The following is a 24,055-nucleotide window of genomic DNA, read 5'->3' on the forward strand; positions in this document are numbered from 1 at the left end:
TGGAGAAGAGTCTGACTTGCAACTCTTCCATCCCCTCAGTGTTTCTCCACCTACTGCAGACCTTTCCGGAGATATGCAGCTATACGTGCTCCCCTATGGCCACTGAGACTGGGGGGAGTTGCATCTATAGGAGTAGCTTGGTTGCTGGATTATTCTCTCTTCCTTAGCTTCTTGGCATTACTGTGCTACCTGCTCTGTTGCTACCACCTGATGTTGATCTTTTAAGCCAACTGTTCCTACAGCATCTCAGGTCAAGTGAGCGTTGTCTTCCCTTGGCCATCCTTGCAGGCCACAAAGGGCACCTTGTCCTCAGACTTTGCTGCTATTGTAAATGCCCATGTCTAATTCACCTCCTTCAGCCTCCTGCACCCCAGTTTGGCAGATAAAACCTTTCACTAAGCTTCCTTTTCAGGCCAGGTAGCACCAGGTCTTTGCCATTCATTCCCGTTGATAGGTTTTTTCCCGGCTGAAGTGACTCTGGAAGAGCTGTGAAGTCGCAGAAGGGTTTTGTCCAGAGAGATGCCACTTTGTCGCTGAGGTCCATGGAACCTGGGGCCGTGGGCAGCAGCCAGTTGGACTACTGGGAGCGTTTGGTTCAAAATACGGTGTTAGAGAAGTTGGAGATGGAGGCAGAGCTTCAGCTCCAACTGTCAGTTTTGAGCACAAAAACCTGGGGCTCCTCTGATGCAGCTGATGTTCAGGGAGTCGATGGGGAAGCCACGGATGGGTGCTGCCTGTGGGTACTCCCGTGCCTCAGCTTCCCCATTTGTGAAATGGGAGAGTGGTGCCCGTACTGGAGAAGAGCCGCCGGGCTCTCCCTATGGCAGTGAAGGACTATGTTAATTTTTCAGTTTAGATAAATGTTTGCCTTACTTGTGGGGTCTGGAGAAATGGGTCTGTGTAGCTGGAGCTCGCTCAGGGTGGGAAGATGCCTCATTAGCTCTCAAATGAGGGGAGGAGATAACAGGCAAGGATATTAAGACGCCCTTGTTAAGAGGCTCAGGGGTCATATGAGCTGCCCCAAATCATCAGCCTCTCCCATTTCCAAGAAGTCTTGTGATTTACTGACTGATGACTGACCCAAAAGCCTTATTGCAATCAGAATGATGGCACGATGCTGAAAAAACATCAGGCTTCTGTATATGTCATAAGCCGAGCGGGAAGGGAATTGCCCCTTTGCTTTTACACATCCCATCCGAGCTGAGCAGACAATTGGTTTTTGAGGGATTCCCAATCTTGTATGTTAATGTGTGCACAATGCATGCAAATCCTTTATTACGGAGCGCAGCAGAGGCATCGCGTGGCCCGGCGCGGGCCGTGGCATTCCTGCTCCTCGCATTGTCTGGAGATGGAGCTGCTCCCTGATACAGCCCATTTATTTCCATCCCAGAAGAAACAAGTGAGAAGCAGAGATAAGCAGCGCCGGGGGGGTGATAAGGGCTGTTTGCCAAGCTCCTTCTTTGTCCGAGAGGAATTTTAACATTTCTGCCACGATTTTAAACTCTGCCTTCATTCTTGGTGCTGCTAGGAGGGGTTGGGGTCTTGTGCTGCCCTTTCTTAAAATAGCCGCGTTGCCCAGCCCGGGCAGGCTTTCCTTTGGTGGTGGTTGCTGCGTTAGGTCTGCAGCTGGAAGAGAAGATGCCCGCGGCCAGGAGCTTCTCCTGCAGGCAGGGGTCTGCTGCCCTCACAGCCCCAGGGGAGGCCGGTCCTGCCTGCGCTGCCCCAGACCCCCCAGCTTGGCCGGCTCCTTCGCTGGAGCTACAGACCATTTGCAAGGACCCACTTTGCCTTGGCTTCAGGCTGCCCCCGGTCCCTCTTCCCTGGCTTTTTAGCTCTGCTTGTGCTCTCCCAGTTTGGAGACGTTGCTGTTTTTTCACAGCAGAGAGACCTTTGCTCTCTTCAGAAAGCTGGGGGCACGCTCGCGGCTCTCTCCAGAGCCTCTTGCACAGCACTGGTGTTTTCAGCGTGGTGTAACTTGTTGTTGGTGCCATTGCTGTGGCGAAAGGGCTGCGGGAGGCTCCAGCGACGGCAGAGGCTGTGCTTTGCTAACCGCGGCGTACGACAAGAGACTGCCTCGTCCCAGAGACCTCACAGGTCAATTGGGCTCATGTCGAGCTGTACGTAGGTGGGTGCGTGCTTCTGCATCCCAAGCGAGAGGGACTCGGGAACCAGGTTCTCCACTTGGTGTGTTGGGCCCTGTTTGCCTCAGATTCCCCTTGTGTGCCTGTTTTTGTCCGTAGAGAGAAGAGGGCTGGCGTGGGGTGGTGGATCCAGTTTGCACCGTCCCCCTGCACCAGCGGATGGGTGGGGATGTAACCAGGGATGGGAGTTAGAGCCTCCTGAGGAGAGGACTGGCTGCCGTGCCAAGAGCACCACGTAAAAGCAGCCGTTGCAAAACAAAGTACATCCATCTTGTAACTTCATCACATGAAGCGCTGGCCTTGAGTAGAACAAATTTTTCAATCTGTTTTCGAGCCGTTGCTGCTTTGTACCATGTGAAGTCAATTCAAGGCAGGCTCCTTTCCAGCTAAATCTGACACCAGGAAATGTTCTTTTTCTCCCCATTTGCTTCCCGCCGTCCTGGCCCCGCCGCAGGGCAGCTCCGTGCACGGCTCCCTGCCGAGCAGCCCCGCTGGGTGCTCCCCAGCCCGTGCCTCCCGCAGCAGCATGGCTGCTGGCCGGCTCCCTCTCTTCTTTCCTCTCCGTCCACACGCTACAGCTGCTTAACAACTCTTTTATTTACCCTCCGTGCCTGAAGCTGGTGGTGCTGTCAGCTCTCCTTGCTTTGTTGGGAAACACAATGTCACTGGGTTTCTCCTTGCCAGCCCTCAGCTCCTGGAGTCAAGTGATGCTCCAGGATGTCCCCAGGTTTAGCAACAGCACCCAAAATATCTCCAGCCCTGTGTCCTCCCCAATGCTGGAGACCTCTCTTAATCACCAGGGCAAGTACTTCCCTGAGATGAGCTTGCAGACCCTTCTCTGGGATGAGAGCAAGATGGAAAGGCTCAGGAATGAAGACGGGATTTCCAGAGAGTGATTGGCCTTAGTTTCTTCTTGCTTAAAAAATACAACCCGCCCGCGCTCTTCTCAAGTTGTGTGGGGCTCCTTGGCTGCAGAGGCAGCAGAAGTCGTTGTTGATGAAGCTTTGGTGGTGGTTAGGTGAGGCTTGCGTCTGGCCAGAGCCAAGCTAATGGGTTTCGCTTTGCAGGACGTGCCGCTCCGCCTGGGCCGCGGCACCCTTTACGTGGTAAGGTGTGCGGCACGCCGACGCGCTGAGCATCGCCAGGCTCCGCCGCTCTTCCCGCCTTAATGACTAACGAGCCGTTCCTGGCGGGAGCAGCCAGGCGGGCTGCCGGCCGTGGCCCCGCTCGTCTCCAACACCCACCAGCTCTCCACCGTAGCACCGGCACCCACGGCTCGCTGTGGCTCCGGACATTGTGCGTGCGGTCGAGCGCTGGCACGTGCATCGTCTCCATGCTGCGCCGCTTTGAGTGCGGTGGGGGGATACTGCTTTTTCAATTTCATCTCACATTTGAAATGTACATTTTTATATTAAGTTTTTACTACGGGGAATTATTTTTAATTATAGCGAGCTGGAAGACGATAAAATAAAGTTGAGTAAGTGAGACCTATGCGAAGAAGTCATGGAAACCATATAGGAGTGGAAAGACACTCCTAGGACACTGAGTATTGTTCCCATGGAACAACATGTCCTAATGTAAAGAAAATAATTGTAATTAAAGCTGTTAATCTTCTGCTTTTAATGAGGGGAAAGGAAGAGAACTGAATATCTCAGGGGCAAGATTTTGAAGTTTGTACAGTTTGCCCAGGGAGGTGACAGAAACCCCATCCCTGGAGATGCTCAGTTTGTAATGGTGTAAAGTTTTTACGGAGCCCGTTGTCCTGGCCCGGGGACATCTCTGATGACTAGACAGGCTGTTTGTGCCCTTTTCAACCTTTGCTTTTCTGACCAGGAGAAGCCACCCGCCAGCGGTACCTGCTTGCCTGGGACGGGGCAGGAGTGAGGGTGGGTGTAAATCAGCTTCCCGACCCGGTCCTCCCGCTCCTGGCCATACGTGGTGTGAGCTGCAGGATGGCGGTCGCGTGGAGTGACCTGTGGGGTCTAATTGAGCATACATCTCACTTACTAACTCTTCAAGCCTGTTATTTAAAGTCCTCACAATGGCCTGATTTATCTCATTTATTAAAAGCCAAGACCTCTGACACTCCCCTGCCATCCTCCGTCTCCTGGAGGGGATGTGTCTGGAGCGGGGAGGAGGGCAGAAACACGGGGCTGGCTTCTTCCCCATCGCAGCGCTCGTGCTCCTGGCGTTGCTGCTGTCTGAGCGTGGACTGTTGGGTTTGTCTCCCTTTGACGCTTGTGATCGATATCCTGAAAATTAAAATTTGGCTAAGAAGTCCTAAACTCCATTAGAATAACTGCCTCCAATGCCGAATCCGGGGCTCTGGAGCTATTAATTATTCTTAGCATCTTGTTGCATATTGAGCTGCTTCTAATCATATCGTGAAAGGAGATGGAAACGGCAAAGAAACCAGCGGCTTTGCTGAGGCAGAGCGCCCTTCCACGGTAGCTGATTAATTAAAGTATTCACATGAAATGGTGCCTTGATTATTTTTTAAGGTAACAGCCGGAGGCGATGCCGAGACTCTCGGACTGGATGCAAACCAGACGCCGGGGGTGCGGGGGGGTCGCTGTGTGGTTTAGATCTGATGAAAGGCAGGAAATGGGAAAATCTGGCAAATCTCCCTGGCTTGACTTAACGGAGCCTCTTGACTTTTGCTAGAGTGCATTTTTTGTGCTGTAATGGCCAAGTGGAAATTTAGACTCGAATCTGGATCTGAGTGCTGGTATGCTTAGCTGGCTTGTACGCAATGGTGAAAAAGAAGGAAAGGTGTTTGAAAATTACAGCCTCCGATGTTTAACTGTTGCTGCCCTCTGAATTTCTTTGCTTTACCTTATAGCAGAGAAACCTTCAATGGCAACAGTAACTTTTCCCTTGCCTTTTGTGTGGTACCTTATTATTTCTGAGATGTCTCCCTTTTGCTGCCCAAGTGAAACCATATCTCATTCTTCAGAAGTCAGTGGCATTTCATTAGCACAAATTAATTCAGAATCCTGCGTGGTTACTTTAAAATAGATACCATTGACCCATATTGTGGAAGAGCATTGCATTTTCAGAAATAGAAACCAATTTATCAGCATTCCTTTAACCTCTTTTTATGGGGCTGGGGGATGTTTTCAGCCAGCTTAGTCCTTCTCTTTTACCCCTGGTGAAGGGGTGTGATGTCCCAGCACCCCTGCAGATAAATGTTCAGGTTCAAGCCCATGAAGAAAATCTCCCACGGAGCACCAGCTGCAGGAACAGACCCTTAAAACAAATGCTAAGAAGTGATATTTGCAGTGAATTAAGCTAATGGCTGTTAAATTGCAACCTGTGGGCTGTTCTTTCAGTTCTTGTGCTTTCCCCCAGCACCGTCCGGCTCTCGTGCAGCGTGCGAGCTGGTGTGCCGCTGAGCCGCGGCACGTGCCGTCGAGCCGGGCGGTTAAGATGCCGTTGTACTGTGACTGTAGTTTTTGTAGCCTCCCTTAATTTAATTTAGCTTTATATGTTCAGACTATAATCAATTTTTATGCTACTTTAATAAGCAAATTTATGCTATCAGCATGCTAAAGGGACTTGTCATTCACAGCTTCCCAGTCAATCCACCATTTTCTGTATTAGCCAAGTGCTCAGCTGTCCTAAATTCCGTAACTGCTCTGCAATTACCGGCTGGCATGCCGATCCGCACCAGGCAGGCGCGTGGCCCTTGCCTGTGCTGGCCCCTGGAAATACTCCTCGCGGTGCTATAAAAGGATAAGCAATTACATATCCCCAAACATTGGGCAGTCTGACTCAGCTTGATTGCCAAGTGTTGTTACAGCAAATACGGACTTTTATTTCCTCCTTGTAAGAGAGACAAATACTGCGTTAGAAAATGCCTGAGCATAGAAGAGGGTTGAGTTTAGTATCTGCAGGCCAGCGACTGGCAGGAATTGCTTTGCTTTCTTATTCAAAGTGCAGCTCACGGGCGCATCTCCTCTTTTTCCTCTCTCCTCACCTTGCAGGAAGATTTGCCTTCACTGTAAGTGCTCCCAGGAAGAGCACATCGTAACAGTGATGCCTCTGGAGATGGAGAAGACCGTCACGAAGCTCATGTTTGACTTCCAGAGGAATTCGACTTCTGACGACGACTCGGGCTGTGCCTTGGAAGAGTACGCGTGGGTCCCCCCCGGCCTGAAGCCCGAGCAGGTAATGGTGACACCACCCAGTTATCAGAAATAAATTGTTTTAATATGCTTTTTGGAAATACTTGCCCTGATTTTTCTTCTAGGGGTGCGAGCACTTGTTGCATGTGGCTGTTTCTGGGTGCACTATAGAGACTTGCAGAGACAGGTCTGGTCTGAATGCACAAATGAAACAAAATAGAGATGCGATCCCTGCAGGATTTGTGGTTTTCTGTGTCTGTAGATGTAATTGGTAATTGAGAGGGGGGAAACAAAATACCTCTAGGATGGGGTTTGTTGTGGTTGTGCAAGGGAACAGATACAGACGTACCTACTACTGTTTCATGGGAAAAATAAGGTGGTGGGACTCCAGTTCCCCGCGGACTCGGTGCTCATGTTCTGCCCTCCTGGACCACTCTGCTCTGCGGTAAGTCCAGGGCAGGCAGTCAAAGCTGGTAGATGACTCTGAAAAATGGGCCAAAGTCTCTGGGGTTGGATTTTTCAAGCATGATGTTTGTGCCTTACTGGAAGGAATTGCTCAAATGAGGTTTGTGTCTCTCGGTACAGGAATTGAGCGGGATGGATTAGACCTCAGCCTGCTGCCTGTGCGGAGCGCGCATTGATTTCTGCTCCTTGCAGTTTACATGATTCGTTTGGGTTTTATGCTGATCTTTTTTACATGTTCAACTCAGAACTTAATTTGCAGAGGAGATTGCAAAATGAGCTTAGCCTTGATAATTGCTATGGCAATCATTTTAAACTGTGTAAGGAGGCTGGGAGAGGGCGGAAAGCTTTCATTCTTACTGTTGTAGTTGCTGTCCTTAAATACTGTGTTTTCCTGAGCTTTTATTCAGAAGGGCTTAGGCATTTCCTGAAATATTTTGGCACCACCCGTAGGCTGTAAATATTATCTGTCTGATTAGAGAAAATCCAGTTGTTTGGTGGTTTTTTTTTTTTCTTTCTTCTTGTCTTTACAAGCCTTGCTCAGTGCTTGCTTGAAACTCCGCAGCACCGTGTGTTTCATTTGGTGCCATCCAACCATGCAAATCAGGCAGCAGCCTTGTTTTCTGTCACCTTCCTTATGTCTGAGGCTCCCTTTGTGCCTCCCAGGAGGTACAAGGCACGATGTATGGAGAGATGCAGATGGTCCTGAAGTAGCTCTGCTGGTCCTTCATGCTGCGGGGACATGAACCAGTTGGGTTTTGGGAGTCCCGTTGGAGGATCCTACCCAAGCTGGTGCCACCTGCTCTCAGCACCGCCTTCTCTCCAGGCGTGTCGGTGGCTTCTGGAGCCCAAGCTGGCTCATGTCCCTGTAGCTTTGGGTGGAAATACAGATATTTAGTGACAGGTGGCACTTGACCAGGTAGACATGGTCTCTGATGAGTACAGCATGGCAGGGACAGCAATTGAAACCCACTTCCAGTATGGTGGTGACATATTTCAGAAGACCTGGATGCTTCTTTGATCCCTCAAGTGCTTTTTAACAAATAGCGTGCCATCAGGGAGTTTGGGATGCTCAGGAGAAAATAGAAGTCCGTTAGCTCTAGCGGTAGGTACTGACATCTCATGCATTACCCAGGTTAATGTATTTTTAGGTTCTTCCAGCATCCGTTTCTTGCAGAGGTCACGGCGCTCTTTGATATGAACGCCCGCTTTCTAATTACGCTCCTCTGTCTGTGTTGCTGGGCCTCTTAGCAGATTTGCCACTTCAGACCTGTCTCTAATCACCGTGCAGATGAAGAGCAGCCCTGAGCAGAGCCTGAGGCAGGCACTGAAATCCTTCCAGCATGGCTCGTCCGCCAGCCCTTTTGGGACCTTTCACCCATCAGAGGAGCCACTAAGGAGACAAAAGCAAGGAGTGACTTCTCTGGGCTGTGAAAGAGCCACCGTGCAGGGCTGGGGGTTGTCCCTGGGTGAAGAGCAGCACCCTGAATTTCGCCGGGAGTTACCACGTGCCAGGGGTGTCGCAGGGCTGGGAGGCGCCCCGGGGTGCAGGAGGGTGCCGCTCGCCTCCCGCGGGGGTAGGAGGTACCTCTGCAGCAACTTGCTGGAGCCGTGCAAGGCTGCAGACAGACATGTGGCTTTCTGGTCGATGAGTCAGGTGTGCGTACGTGATGTGGAGCCTCTGGAAGGCTGATGTCTGCCGTGGAGCAGCTGGTGGGCTCCGCTCCGCCTGAGGGCACTGCCATCAGGCTGGGCTGAAAATACAGGTTTGCAGGCAGTGAATTTTTCTTTGCCGTCCGCTGTTTCACTGTCGTATTTCTTTGACGTGAAACAGATGAAATGAAACAACTTTTTCTGCAATATTCTACTTTATTAAAATCTCTACGCAGCGTATGAGCTGAGGAGGTAAGTGGTCCCCTGAAAGACTAAAGCAGTTTTCTTATTATACTTGGACGACAGCCTTCCTACCTCGCTATTCTTGGGAGACAGCGTTCACGTCTCACTCAACACAGCAATTTACAGGATTTCACGGGGGGGAAGTTGGCCAACAAACATGACATCAGTTTTCAGCAGTTACCGAAGGTCATTTCAGAATTTGGAAAGTCCCTTCAATCCATAGCTTAAAATATTAAGTGTAATCTAAAGGGGAATCGACCCAAACCTACAATCTCGCTGGATTCCTGGACATTAATTCAGGCATCAGCTGCTCTGTGGTACATGTCAACTATGTGAAAATCACGTTGGTTACTTAATGCCCACTACTTGAAGAAAAAAAAGCATTGGTCCAGTGTTTACAGATAATCATCCAGACATTGCATTGGAGAGCGGAGCTGAATTCCTTATGTTATGGCTCATCAGTGTGCAGGACTACAAAGTGGTCCACTACTATGCAACAGCCATAAATAATATATATTTCTGAATAGGTTTATAACACAGGGATAAAGATGGGAATATAAAAAATGTTATAATAGCACTGCATAAGGTATGGTAAAAATTCATCTGGAAAACTGGCTAAAATTTATGACATCTCTGCTCAGGAAAGAGGGGTATAAACTGGAAGGAGACTGGAAATGTTATTTCATTGTGGAGCCTATAGAAGAGTTTGGTTTGTTCAGCCTAGCAAATCGAAGGGTTATGATCACTCCCTATGCATTAGAGGAGGAAGAGCAGTTATTCAAGCTCCAACTTTGGCAGAAGAACGTAGATATAAACTGGCTCCGAATGCATTCAGGCAGGAAATTGGAAGAGGTTTCAAACCATCAGAGGTGTAAGGCTCAGCGGCAACCTGCCAACAGGGAGAGCGACGGGTAAAAACCCAAGACTGAGCTCCATAAATTACAACGTGATTAGAAAATGTGGTTTCTTGTAATAGCAGTCAGCTACACAGGATGGCCAAGAGGCTCCTGTGGGCTCTAATCCCACTTGGAATGGACCTCGATGAGAAGTTGTCTTATGGCACAAGAGGGATTTCTCTTCTGGAAGACATGGATGCAGATGGGAATGGGAGAGGTGGCTGTACGGGAGGCGAGGCAGAAGCTCAGGACGTGGGCTTTGGGAAATACTCTTTTTTCCTGCCTGCCGTTCAATGGTCGGATAAAGAAATACGTGTGAAAGCTTTGAAATGGGCAGACACCAATAGAAATGTGTCTTCAGCAAAGCAAAATCCCAGGCTGGGCCTGGCTGCGAAGACGGGGAAGGCAATTTTGGGAGCCAGTTTGTCTGCTGGGGCTGGCAGTCCGACAGCTGATCCTCCTTGCACTGACATAAGTTTGAGGGCAGATGCTTAAAAATAAGTTCTTTTATGATGTGTTTTTCACATTTTTAGGCAAGGCATGTGTAAATACATGTGAGTGCGCAGCCTTGAATTCCTTGGGCCTGTGGTTTGGAGAAATCCAAAGGAGTTATAACATGCCAGCTTGAATTTCTGAATACAAGGGATTTTTGAGGATTTCTTTCTTTATTGTGTCTCAATAATAGGAGCAGCTGGTTATGGGCACAGATTTCCAATTAAACAAAAGATGGGGCTCTACTTCAGCTGTGATGCGGCTTTCTGCATGGCTCCTGCATGCCAACATTCAAGACCCTTGTATATGCCATAAGAACTTAATTCCCTCTTGCTGTCAGCACAGTTGCTCTGATCGAGTCCCTTAAAATGTTATGAAAATCTCATCTGAGCTGAATTTAGTAGCATGAAGATTCAGGGGACCATTTTGCTCTAAGGTGGCCGTTAGAGCTTGGACCTCGAGAGCTTTGCAGTGTGGTGTGAAACTTGTAGCTGTCATGGGGAAGTTATTCAGGGGCTTGATTCCTGTTCTGGATCTTTTGCAAGACCTATAGCAAAGGCTTGAGTTATAAAACCTCCAAGCTTCATCAGTTGCTATTCAGGTCACAAAGTGGGGGAAGGAGAGCGGAGATGAACCTCCGCTGAACATGCATTTACACCTTACCTAAAGATCCCCACTTTCACCACCTCGGTGTGGTAGAAAGTACATTATCTGGGCCAGTCGTCCCTGGGGGACGTGTGCCTCACTTCTGCCTATGTGTCACAATCCAGTGCATTTTACCTTCTCGTCCTTTCTGGAGCCCTCTAAGTTCAGCAAACTGTTTCACTCCTCAGGAGACTGAAGTCTTGCATGTGGCAAGGAAAGAACAAGACAGACCAAAGCAACCCTGCACCCCAAGTCTGCATAGTAATGGGGAGCATTTAAGCTGATTTTTGGCCAGGCAGAGGAAGGACAAAAGCCCCATGAAGAGCTCTGCTTTCCTTGGTAGATCCTGATCCTGAGAGCAGAGCGTGCCGGATGGGGAGCCGAGGGGGGTGAAGAGGAGCTGTAACTCACGTACGCCGGTGCCAGAAGCTGCAGCCACCTCTAGCTCTACCCCCTGCACACGTGCACGCTGTAGTATTTTATCCAAAAGCTGCATTTCACCACATTTTTAAAAGCTCTCCTATTTCGCTTTGAGGGAGCAGTAAGTCCATCACCTTCCCAGTGAACTCTTTCAGTATCTAAATAGCCTGGCAGTTAGCGGCTCTTATTTCAAGGCTGGAGCTGTCTAAATCCAGCCTCCAGGCATCGGACCCTGCCGAATGCTTGCCAGCCGGATGGAGCAGCAATCCCCCACATGAAGTGCTTTTTCCGTGTGCGATGCCTGTGCTGTGTGACTTGGGGGCAGCTGGGGTGGGTTAGGAGGTCCTGGAGCTATTCCTTCTGCCCTGGAGCAGAGCGGACAGAGGAGGTGTGAGTGTATCCCGTGCGGCAAAAAAAAACCCGTGGCAAAACCGCGTGTCTGGACTTCTGCTCCATTTCTGTGTCCTGGGGTGTTTGCCTGATTATTGTGGGCCGATGGAAGCTCTTAAAATTATTTAATCCTTGAACAATCTTTTTATCAGGGAGGGAATCAGCTGCTTTTGGTGGGCTACAGAAACAAAACCACTCACCTGATGGGGTTTGCTTGGTTCTTAAATCTGAAGTAGCCGTGTGGTGGTGGGCAGCAGAGGTAAGAGGCAGGGGAAGAGGGAGTGGAAAAGAAAACAGAGAAATCCCAGACTACACAATATAAACTTGTCCTGGAGCTTTATTCCAGCGTACAATTACAGCTTTTCGTTGTTGCAGCATTATTCTAGTATGCTACCCTGTGCCTTATAAATACAAGAGCATTTTAAGCGGCAGACCCAGGGGAATGATCAGCTATGATCAATGCAGCAGATGATCATTATAATTGCTGGTGCTCCAGGGGACTCTGAGCGGTGCGAGAGTGGCTCTGCCGGTCAGTACCTCGCAGCACAAAGACCACTCTCGGATGCTTTTGAAAGCACTCTTTCTGGCTCCTTTTAATCCAAATTAAATATCTGCTTAAAAAAGAAGAATCATGGCATGCGCTTTCACAAGTCTAAAACTTGTGGATGTACGGCCTTCATTCAAATGTTCTGCTTTGATGCCAGCAGGAAGCAATGTTTCCGCGGGATCTCTTACAGACCAAGAACTGCTCCAAAGGCTTGGCAGGAATGGACGTCGTTCTCAACTGGTGAGCAGCAACGCTCAAACGACTCGGCTGCCGTTAGCCGTGGGAGAGAGGCGCGTGGAGAGCCACAGAGCGTGCCAGAACAAATAGCACTTAGGAAAATGATTTTTCCTTTGTTCCCTGCCTTTGTCCCTGTGACTCGGGAGCGGGTTTCCGAGAGCAAACCCAGCGTTGCGGGGCGCCGGACCGCCCGGCGCCGGGAATTGCATCCGCCTCCCACCGCCGCGTGCCGGCACACAGGCGCGTTCACGGGTCTGGGGGTGATAACGGTCATCTTCCAGCCGGCGTGTGGGGTCTTGGGGACCCCGCTCCCTCCCGGGGTGCGTGCCTGCCTGCATCCCCACGCTCGGCAGACCCGGCCAGCAGTTCCCTCTCTCCTCTCCATTTCGGAGCATCTGGCCTTGCTGCCAGGATTGTTTTGCTTCAAGAAATAAATAAGTGCTTTGTATCCTAACGGCCAGGGAAAAGGAGGACGTGCCAGACTCGGGCCAAAGCACACTGAACCCGCTTCCCAGTTTCACACGTGCTATCGTCTGTGGAGCTCGCATGTGAGCCTACGTGTACAAGCACTTGCAACGTTTTGCGGACGCGTTGAGAGGGTTATTTGCGTGTGGCTTGTTTGGGGGTTTTTTCCTCTTTGCTTTTCCAAGGGCAGCCAGCAGGAATGAGAGAAATACTGAAGACACCGGGTTTGTTTCTTTGTCAATTCTAAGTGTTCGGTGTAAAAGATCATTCAATGCCTGACGTGTGGTTAAAAGCCAGCGCTGGGGAGGAGCGGGCGAGCCGCAGGAGCAGCCCCGCTCGCCCGGGCCAGCACAGGCTTGTCGGAGCCGCTGGCCGCCTTCCTCCCGCTGCAGCCAAAGCTCGTGGGAGCTCGCACACAGCGAGGCGGGGGACAGGGCCACGAGCGAGTGTCCACACACGTGCACCGGCAGCCACTGCTCCGCGCATCATTGCACAGGCAGCTCCCCGTGCCGGAGTGGTACATCCCCGGGTGGCACGGGGTGGACTGCTGGGGCTGTGGGACCCCTGGCATTGTCCCACGGGAAACGATGCTCTCCTGGGCACGGGGGGTGTTGGAGAATGTTGGCGTGCCTGGGTTTTGAACAGACTCCACTGCGTGTGATGATTTACTGTGCTGTGCCTAAGCGGTGGCTGACCCACCAAGGTCCCCTTTTTGGGGATATCCGTGTTCAGGCACTCTGCTGCACGCAGGCCAGCACGTACTGCCCTTGCAGGGCTCTTTGCAAAAGCCTTGCAGCCGGTTTTGCAGTTTGTTTGGTTTCATGAAAGCCAGGCGGGATTGCCCGGCTGGATGTGCCGGAGCTGTTATGGCTAAGCAAGTCGGCACCCATCAGCTGAGCCGCGCCAGGACACCGCGTGCTCCTTTGTAGTCCAGCCCAGTGGTACAGTCATCCCAAACAGCCCGGTTTGGTGGGTGCTTTCGGTAGGGGTGTTGTACTCGGAGCGAATACAACCGAATGCTGCTTCCCAACAGCAATCCATGGCATAAGAAACATGATAGTTCCCCTCCGCCTCCTTTAATTCATTGATCAAAGAGATCCTTCATCAATGGCTTAAATTCACAGGTTGTTTGAAAACTTCTCCTTCTAGGAGAAGGTGTAAGACTTTGCCCACAAAGGTGCTGGCACGGGTTTTGTCTTTGGTCACCCCTGGGACCTCCAGGAGAAGCTGCAGTCCTGCCTTTATTTAGCCGGGGACGGGGACGGGGAGGTTTGTAAACTGTCAAAGTTAAACTGGAAACACACCCCAAACTTAGGAAGACTGCAGAACACAAAGGCATTTGTAAACTAATGTAATTACTTTCCTCAGTGCCTTTGAATAAAGTTGGCTCCACTTTAAAGGCTTTTTCCTACCCTTGTTTTACATTATGTTCTTTCCTTTCTCCTGTTTTCTTTCTTTTTTAATTTCTATCTTCTCCCCCGCGCCCTTCCCTTTTAGCTCCAAGCAGCTGTTAATTTCCAAAATGTGTATCAGTTTTCGTTAGCAAAACTTGGCGTTTGGACGTTTTCCTTTTGAAGGTGAGAATAACACCCTGGGAAGATGGATATCTGCTGCGCCGGGTTCTCGCGGCACAGAGCCCGTCCGAGCGCCTGGGAGACCTCCCCGGGGCAGGACGGGGCTTGCCCGGCCAGCCGGCGTGCCACAGCACCAGCACCCACACCAGCCTGGCTTCCAGCGCACTGGCCAGCCCGTCCCCATGGCATCGGGGCCCCTGACGTTGTCCGAAGCCTTATTTTAACTCAGCCTGATGTTTTCCATATTCCTCCGGGGTTTCTCCCATCCAGTCGTGCGCAGAGGTCAGAGCGAAGAGGGGCAAGTGGGGAAACTGAGGACGAAACCTAGCCCGGCCCCACACGTGGCTGGTGTGTGTTAATGATGCTTGTTAGGATAATCATGGGCAGAGCAGATCTGCTGCGAGGGGAAATAGCAGGATATGGAGCTGCTGTGTTGTACGGCAGAAGTATTTAATAATAAAACAGTTAAAGATAGCACATGATTTACAAGGGATATGTTATCCGTCACGGGTCGTTGCCCCACACTGTTTTCCTTATCTGGATGCAGCTCATGTTGCAGAGCCCGTAAGGTCAGTGAGGAGCCGTCCGCTGGTGCTTGGGGGGTCTGGATCAGGCCCTTTGGCCGCAGCGGCCCTGCTAGGCTCGCTAGCTACAAAGGCTTGTGCGTGCTCCGAACCGGAGCTGGACGGAGGAGGGGTTATTTTCACGGAAAACAGTGACCTTTTGTACAAAAGCAAAGTGCAAACTGAGCAGTTTTAGTTTTCCAGTGAATTAACATTTTCTGCAGGCCTTTTCCCTGAAAAGCCAAATTTATCTGAAAATCCCCCTTTCCTTCTTTATTTTTCCTTATTAAGCATCCCAACTGGGCTGTGCCCGTTCAACTGCCAGCCCCTCACTCGCAGGGTGGGAAACGCTGTCGGCAGCCGGCTGAGCACAGAGGCAGGGGATGCTGGCAGCCTGTGACCCCGTCCCTTCTGGGCTCGGCTCTCCCATCCGGGAAGCCAGGCGCATCCCCCAGGGAATCAGTGGTGGATGAGACAGCGTATTTGCACAAGCCTGGATTAACGTCAGCCCAGGCAAGGGGCGTCCTTCACCTGCACTCTGGCTGGACCTCTCGGGATAGGAGTGATGCCCCAGGAGGAAGGATCTATGCGTCCCCCTGGTTCAGGTTTGTCCCCAGGAGGGGTGGTGGGTGTAAAGGCAACAGCGGAGGAAAGGGTTTTCTCCCCACGAGATGTCCTGCGGGCGCTGGGCAAGGGACTGGCAGCTGCCTCCGCTCTATCCGTGAGCACCCCTGTAGAAGGTCCCCTTGGCTGATGCGGATCCAAAGCAAACCCTTTCGGGTTATTTCAGGCAACAGAACACAGGTTGGAGCCTGTTATATTTATTTTGTTTTGCTTTTCAAACCAAATTGCCCATCCCTGCTGAGCTATGTTGCTGATGCGATGGGAGCCAGTTCCCGCGGACCTGCTGAGACTAAATGGAAAACTTCCCAGCGGAAGCAGGAGCGGAGCTGGGCACGTACGTTCCGCCGCGTCGGGCTCCAGGAAGGCAGCGCCCGGGCTGCCAAAGGAAAAACTCGCATCCCTGATTTTCGCCCAAGGTGAGCGTCTTACAGGTCATTGCTTTAGGGACCGGAGCAGCCTGATGGAATTTGGCGGCTCTTCAAAAAAAAAGTCATTTCTAGTCGCCGCCAACTTCAAGGACTCAGTGGGCAAAAAAACTTCATTGCAAGGAAAAAAACCCGAACCAACCAACCCTGAGCGCAGGGGAAGGCCAGCAGCCCGTCTGCACGTGGGGAATTTGGCAGAGAGAAGTCAGCAGGCGTCTGTGCCGGCCAGGAAGGTGCAGCATGGCAGCGCGGTAGCCTGGCAGCCCAGAAAAGGTATGGCAGCCGAGGCATCACCGGGAGATTTTCATCTGGAAGCTCTGCTATGGACTAGCTGCGTGAACTCAGGAAGCTCGTTTAACGTTGTTATGTTGCAAATAGTCCTTTCCAGTGCATATATTTGCTACCTGGTGTAGCATGTCATAAGAATTTAAGTGTTTTTAATGTGCTTTGATGTCCCTGGATGAAGGATGCTCTATAAATGCAAAGTAAGTATTCTAATGTATGTAGTTTGTTTTCTTTTTAACATAACAAAATCCTTCGCAACCTTTCTTTCTTTGACAGTTTCCGTAGCTGGTGGGTCTGTTTCTGCTGCGCCTTAGCAAAACAAATTTAGGGTTTTGCAGTGGCATATGCTCAGCCTGTTCCTCAGCTTTGTGACCCGAGCAGTTCCCTTGTCATCAGCACTGCAGAGTTACGGGTGGAAATCTGCTAAAAATCTCCCTTTCCACAAAACCTGGTGACGGGAAAGGTGGATGTTAGGGTCGGTTTGGGGAGGAACCATAAATTGAGAAAAGCGATTGCAAGCACTGGAGCAGCTCTGCTCACAGGTAGCTCTGAATGAGACCAGGGAGTGAGCTGAATGCGGAGTAATTCTTCCTGAATAATGCCAGTTTTGGATATTTATTCTGGAATAAAAAGTGATTTCTTCCTGTTAGAGGTAACTCCCTGTATGAAGCACCCCCAGCAGCCTGCGAGCCCGTGGGCAAGCTCTCCTGCCAGCCAGCCCCATTACCTGCCTCTGCGTCCCCATCCCTCCCGGTGACCCATGGTGGCTTGTCATCCCGCAGGTGCTGTGGGGTTGTGCGAGCAGAGAGGGCTTCTCTGGGGAAAGCCAGCCCAGGTGGTGCTTTCGAGGCCAAAGCCCAAAACGTACAGCGAGGGAAAAAGCTGATCAGAAGCCACTGCAAAGCAAGCGGCGTTTGGGAAAAGCCCTGCGAAAGCTGCAGGCAGTGCAGCCGCTCTGAAAGGAATTGCTGCAGTGTCTGAGAGCCGAGGGAGCATCTCAGGGGGTTAATCCCAACACGGCAAAGGCAGAAAGCTGTATGCACCGGGAAAATGGTTTGCATCTCTCCAGATGAGCGCAGATTTAAGGAAGCCATCCAGCCCCCTGCTCCTGCCCAAGCATCCAGAAGCGCCCGGCAGAGACTCCGGATCCCAGCCGAGCAGCGAGAGCTTTCCCTTACCTTTACCTTCTCCTGCTGCTTCCCAAGCCATTCAACGTCACTGTGGCCATTTCGGAGCTGATCCTCGGCCAGTGAGTCCCATCCTGGTGCCCGGCCCGGCCCTTGAGTACATGTCCCAGGTGTGGCAGTCGGAGGAGAGACGCCGGGGTTCGGGGCGTGCTTCCTCTCCGGGCTGCCACGGGCTCCTCCAGCGCCGGGGCACGCCGTGCCCCACCGCGCTGCCTTTTTAATAGCTGATTTTAATTACACGCTCTGAGACGAAAGAGAAAACCCAAGCCTTCCAACAGATTTTGTCTGCTGTTTATTTCCACAAATTGCTGTAGCAAAAAGCCCAGAGGGTTTTGATGGAGGTGGAGGCTGAGATAGCCGGCAACACGGAGGCTGCCGGGGCGCAGCCTTTTTAACCTCCCCTGCCGAGGCAGGTGCCGACACATCCCCGCAGCCGGCGAAACATGCTAACGCTATGGAGGCTGACCGAGCAAACGGTAACGAGCTCCGCCGCCTCGCCGGGGCTGCCACCCCTCTTTCTCGGTGGAGAAAAGGCAATAAAACCAAAGCAGCACCTGGCTGCGTTTCCCTGCTCGAAATCATCGGGAAGACCCAGCGCCCGCTGGCTCGGGGGGTGGCTGCTGGCCGGGCACGGGGCCACGGGCTCGGCCGGGGAGCCCCACTGCAGTCCCCTCTCTTGCTCCGTAGGTGCACCAGTACTACAGCTGCCTGCCCGAGGACAAGGTCCCCTACGTCAACAGCCCGGGAGAAAAATCTCGCATAAAGCAGCTTTTGCACCAGCTGCCGCCGCACGACAATGAGGTTAGTAAAGGAAAAACGTTCTCGGACACCCGTCGGGGCTGCGGGTGGGGAGGGGACGCACCTCCTGGGGTTGCTCATGGGAAGCGTGGCTGGTACTTTCTCAGCCCTTTCTGGTTTTTTGGGGGGATTTACTTGGAGTTCGGTCATGTGGCTATTTAAGTGCCATATTTGCTCCCTGCTTGGATTGTGTTGGAGGTGGGGGGGAGTTGTTTGTTTCTAAAGTTAAAATTTTTTAAATCGTTCTTCTTCAGTTCTCTAAAATAAAAGCACTTTCTCAGCCCTCAGAGGCCAAAGCCATGTTAAAAGTGGCTTGAAATGCTGTTGAGATCAGCTAGAGCCAGATCCGAAGTTGCAAAAGCCTCTTCCCAAGTGCTGCTTCCGACTCACCTTGGGAGTGGGAGTGCGTGTGCCGAGGAGGGGTTTGACTCGGGCTGAGCCTCGCGAGCTGGGAGAGCCTGGCAAGCCGGAGGTTGAGTCAAGACCGGCCAGAGCAAATAAACCTTCTTGCACCTCGCAAGAAAGATGTGAGGCAGCAAAAAGGGTCCGATCTTTGACGTCCTGTTCTCGCCAGTGAGAACATTGGCTTCTGGTAGCCCACAAAATTTCCCTGTGTAAACAAAAAAAAAAAAAAAGATTTTCATGCTGCTTTCTGAAGAAGCCGCTCTGGAAAATATGTGCAGGTAACTTGTTTGATCTAGGTCAGATTTTAACGAGTTTGCCTGCGCGTGGCTGGGTGCCATGGGCACAGCGCGGTGCTGCCAGCGCCGGGGGAGCTCCAGGCACCGGGCAGGGGCTTCTTCCTGTGCACCCTTGGGCCCCAACCTCCCCGCCTGCCTTCCCTGGCAGCCGCTGAAAACCCACAGCCTCCGACAGCCGAAGAACATAGGAATAAATGCACATGAATGCTGCTGCTGCAGCCCGCGCTGCTGCAAGCTGGAGGCACGAGCTTGAATGTCTTTTCTGCAAACTGGCAGATTTTACATCCAGTTTCCCCTCATGCTCAGTTTTGCTCCTTTGAAAATTCCAGGTGCGTTGGTTGCTCATGTGAATAATCCCGCTCGGCTCCATGAGCCTGCTCTCCAAAGTAACGGAGGCTGGATTGGGCACTGGTGCTACACGGGGCCACCTTGGCTCTTCAGTCGTATTCCCCATTGAGATGCAACCAGCCAAGAGCTAAGCCTGCAGGATGAAAATAGCCAGGAAAACCTCACAGTTTCATAAGCTTTGGGGAAATGGCATCGTTCATTGTTTATATCCTCTTATTTTACTTATTTCCTTATTACCTTCCAACGCAGAGTTTTTGCATATGTGCAAACTTGACCCTGCGCTGGAAGAATAGTTGGAGGTCCCAAATAGTTGGAACTCCCTCGTTTACACAGGGAAAACTGGCTGCGGTCTAGAAATGCCAATAAAACATTTTAAAGCTGCTGTAAGACCTCTGCCATAAGGAGAAAGCAGGAAAACCATCAATCTGATTGCTGGTCCGGGTGAGACTCAGAGGACCCAACTTTTAAGACTTTCCTAGAAACCTAGTGCTTGGAGAGCAACCTTCCTCTGCCCTTTCTTCTCATCTCTACCTCTTGAAATTTTGGCCGAAGCCTGGGCTGACCGAAGCCCAGACAGCAGTGTTTCTCCAGCCTCCCCTAAGCCGAGGACGGAGTCCGTTTGTGTAACCCCCTCGCAGAGGTTTGCAGAGCCCATGGGACTGTGGCTCGCTGGCCGGGGAGCCAGGGACACCCCTAACACCGAGCATCGCTTGTGTTTTTTAGGTCCGCTATTGCAATTCGTTGGATGAGGAGGAGAAGAGGGAGCTCAAACTCTTCAGCAATCAAAGGAAGAGGGAAAATTTAGGGAGAGGCAATGTCCGGCCGTTCCCCGTGACCATGACGGGAGCCATCTGCGAGCAGGTGGGTAGCGGCTGACGAACTGGCACAAGCGGGGCGGCTTTTTAATTGGCAAAGTTAAGCGAAGCTGACAGAAGCAGCACTCACCCCGTGCCCCCCGCCAGCTACGAGCCCTGCGGTCCGTCGGGGCCCGTGCAAAGGACACCCCACAGTATTTGATGTGGAGCAGTCACGTCAGCTCCTGGCCTCGTGCAGGGGGGAAGCTGTTGATATCCTGACCGTAAAATGGGGCTGAAAAGAGATTAAGGGACACCAGAAAGGAGCTGTGAATTAGCACCTTCTTCTGCCGCAGTTGCAAAAGCAGCTGGCTGGCGATGGGCGCCAGCGGGCTCGCCCGCCCCCCGTTAATCACCGGCTTTTCTGACAGTGCGGCGGCCAGATCAACGGAGGGGACATGGCCGTCTTCGCCTCGCGAGCGGGGCACGGCGTTTGCTGGCACCCTCCCTGCTTCATCTGCAGCGTCTGCAACGAGCTGCTGGTCGACCTGATCTACTTCTACCAGGATGGGAAGATCTACTGCGGCAGGCACCACGCCGAGTGCCTCAAGCCCCGCTGCGCGGCGTGCGACGAGGTAAGAGCCAGCTGGCCCCGGCTTCTGCCACGGATGCTGCCCGCGGGGATGGCACGAGGGGGTTCCCCTCGCCAACTGGAGGGTATTTCCCCTCCATCCACCCTGACGGTGGTGGGTGCGTTAGCATAGAGAGGAGCATCTGCTCGGAGGCGTGCACACGAAATACGGTGGATTGGCTTTGCCCCAGGGTTCGTGCAAGCTTTTCCTGGGGTTTCAGGTGAGCATCTCAGGGATTTTTAGTTGCAAACTGCCTAGGGCTGTTCTGAGAGGGATCCTCATCTACACGCAGGGAGGGCTTTCCGTGAGCGTTTCCAGTAACGGCACACCCCCCGTGCTGTGTGATTTTAGCCCAGCTGTGTGTGGTGGTCCTCCCTTCTCTTCTGTTCCCCCAGAAGAAGCCTCTGGTGGGGCGAATGCTGTGTTTCCTAGAAGGCGGTAGTGTTTGAGTACGCGCCGAGCTGAAATAGGCTTTAAGAGAGGAGATTAACGGGCTATAGGAAGCTGAACAAATGGAATACAAAACGAATATAGAAAACCGTACAGTCTCGCATCTGAGCGTTTCTCAAGTGTCAATCTCTGTTTAAAAGGCTGGTGAAGGAAATTGTTCTGGCTTTTAAAGTTATGAAAACCATAGTGTGGAAAACCATATGTACTATAAAATACCACGTCCCATCTATGCAAGCGTGTAATAGTAAATATCCAAGGCTATATGCACTTCAAATATAAAGAACATTGACGTATGTATCCAATTAAATTTGTAACGTTACCAGCAAAAAAACAACTCCTAACCATTTGACTGGCCCTATTTCCTTGTGGCTTAGACTGGGTAATTTTTTTTCGTGTACTTTTTATCCTTGCAAATTCTTGTACAAGTCTTTCATTCAGCTCCTTCTTTAACACGCACTTTTTCCCCTGAAACATCCGGCACTAATTGCAAGAAGGATGAACTCTGGGGTAAGAGGAACTGCGGGGGAAAAGCTTTCGGTGTGACCTGTGCTGGGGCAGGGAGCCAGGGAGCAGAACTGGGCCGCCGCTTGCTCCCCTGGCTTGGCTTTGGGAGCGGAGATGGCGTGGGGATGGGAAGCAGAGACAGAAGAAAGCATCTGCTGAAACCATTTTGAATGGCTGCTTCACCAGCCCACCTTTAACAGCCCTCCATGCCTCAGTTTCCCCACCGGTATAATGACTGCCATCAGTTAATAAGCAGACAGGCTGGGGTAGAGACGATGGTGAGGAGCCAGGTAGCCCCGTCTTCTCTCCCCTCCAGAGAGCTGCCACTTCTCCTTGTGTTTTCGCTCATCCTTTGTACTCAGGTCCCTGTTTCAGAGATGGGTAAAGCTGTTTTAGTAAGTGGCTGCTCTGTTCTTCAAAAGTCCACCAGATCGATAGGTTGTATATAAGCGTGTTTATTACCCTGATCGACCCTTCCTGCTGATGGACGTGCTTATGAGCACGTTACTGCGAGCTCTGCCTTAACGCTTTGTAGTCCATGCACTAATGCGGTCCTGAGGTATTTGCACTTTAATGAGTTTTCTTAAGAAGTGATGGGTGCCCCTGCCGCATGCCAAACCACGGGAGTTTCCCGGGCAGGACGGGAGGGTTAGCTGTAAAATTTGGAGATTGTATGAGCAAAGGGGCACAGCTGGGGTGCCCGGGCAGGAGACACGAAGGTTGGTGCCCACGTCCCAGGTCCCCTCTCTGACCAACTCTGCTTCACATTTGTGTTTCCCCCTCCACAGATCATTTTTGCCGACGAATGCACCGAGGCCGAAGGGCGGCACTGGCACATGAAGCACTTCTGCTGCTTTGAATGCGAGACGGTGCTGGGGGGGCAGAGGTACATCATGAAGGACGGCAGGCCCTACTGCTGCAGCTGCTTCGAGTCCCTCTACGCCGAGTACTGCGACACCTGCGCCCAGCACATCGGTAGGTGCCACCGTCCCTCAGCCCCGGGGCGAGCGCGGTGCGGGAGGGGAGCGGGGCAAACCTCTGCTTGGAAGGTTGTTTCTGGCAACAAGAGCTGTTGCATTAAGGCTTTGATAACAACCTGGGGCTGCGGGCAGGACTGCCTGCGGCTGGGGTCTGCACCAGCCCCGCGGCATCCAAAGAGGCTCGTGCCCCTCTCGTGTCTCACCAAGGAGCGAGCACAGTAATTTGTTTGGTTAAACCACTGCTTATCCCTTTTTGTGGTCAGAGAGGGGAGGACTATCAGAGAGCAACCTCAGGAGCTGTTGCAACTAGCGAATGCTTTCTCTGGCCTAATATAATGCATGCTTTTTTTCCTTTAAATCTCATTTTCCTATAAACAGCCTGGCTCTTCGAGTCTCAGATTTTTCCCAGCCAAGCTTGCCAAAGGATCGCGTGAGTTAATAAGCTAATGACAGGAAAGATGCTTGTTCGTTGGCATCATTTTTGTTTCTGTTTCCCTTTTTTAATCAACCTGCAGATAGATGTTCTCAGAAAGAAATAACGCATCAGAGTCGATCTACGTTTCTGGAACAGTGATTGAAAATATACTTTATTCTGGGGGCTAGCTGTCCCCCCAGCACTTGGGGGGTGGTAAGCCGGGCGGACTGGGAAGCCACCTCGCTGTTCTCCCCGATCCTGTTTGTCACTTGGCTGAGCATTTGCTCGCGGGTGGGCGGGCAGCCCTTTCTTTGTCCGTGGAGGTGAGCTCACGCGTTCAAATAATTCATAGGCTGCAGGGAAAGAAAAAAAAAAAACCCAACCATTTTGCTCTTGTGCAGCGGCCAGATGGCACGGGGAGGAAGACTCAGGGCTTCAGCGAAGCTCTTGGAGGATGTGTTTGCTGTGACCTGCAGCACATCCTTCCCCAAAGCTCAGCTGCGGAGCGGTGAAGCAGCTGTTAGCGCTTCTTGCATCCTCCCTTCTCTCGTGCTTCCCCCATCTGCTGTCCTCCCCTCCCGCCGGCCGGCTGGAGCCTGCTGACTGTCAGGTTTTTGGGGCAAAATGCCTGTTTTGGTGCATATCTGCACATTTCTAGGAAAGGAGGGACTGCAGCCATTTTGCTGCAAGTTGCTCATAGTAGTCACTGAGCGATGTACTTCAGAGCCGCATAAATCAGAGATAAGCGCCTGCTTAAGACTTGTAAGGCTTGGGTTGGGTAGCGGAGGCTCAGAGTAAGGAGGCTGTGCTCGTTTCTCTGTGAGATGGCTTTGGGGCATTGGAAAAGGAGCTGATAAAATCCCACCCACCGTCTTGTCTCTCTTTTGTCCACAAGCGCAGCACTCCAGTCTATATATAAAAACATTTCGCTCATTATAAGGGAAGGAAAAAAAACCAGATATACGAAAGCTAATTTAGCTTGGAATAAAACGGACCGTTAACGTAGTGTTCATGTATAAATTATGCGGTGGCATTCGGCCCTCCCAGCAGCGGGGCC

At 51.7% G+C, this 24,055-nt stretch overlaps 1 protein-coding gene across 1 annotated transcript in view; it reads left to right on the forward strand.

Annotated features, from left to right (window-relative positions):
- PRICKLE2 (prickle planar cell polarity protein 2) overlaps window positions 1-24,055 on the forward strand; it is a 107,931-nt gene that overhangs the window by 69,380 nt on the left and 14,496 nt on the right. Inside the window, exons 3-7 of the mRNA XM_075158695.1 lie at window positions 6,128-6,311; window positions 18,064-18,177; window positions 19,947-20,084; window positions 20,449-20,652; window positions 22,392-22,578. Of these exons, the coding sequence (XP_075014796.1) occupies window positions 6,128-6,311; window positions 18,064-18,177; window positions 19,947-20,084; window positions 20,449-20,652; window positions 22,392-22,578 (827 nt within the window). The remainder of the gene's footprint in view (window positions 1-6,127; window positions 6,312-18,063; window positions 18,178-19,946; window positions 20,085-20,448; window positions 20,653-22,391; window positions 22,579-24,055) is intronic.

This window comes from Calonectris borealis, chromosome 10 (genome assembly GCF_964195595.1).
Source record: "Calonectris borealis chromosome 10, bCalBor7.hap1.2, whole genome shotgun sequence".
NCBI classification, from domain to species: domain Eukaryota; kingdom Metazoa; phylum Chordata; class Aves; order Procellariiformes; family Procellariidae; genus Calonectris; species Calonectris borealis.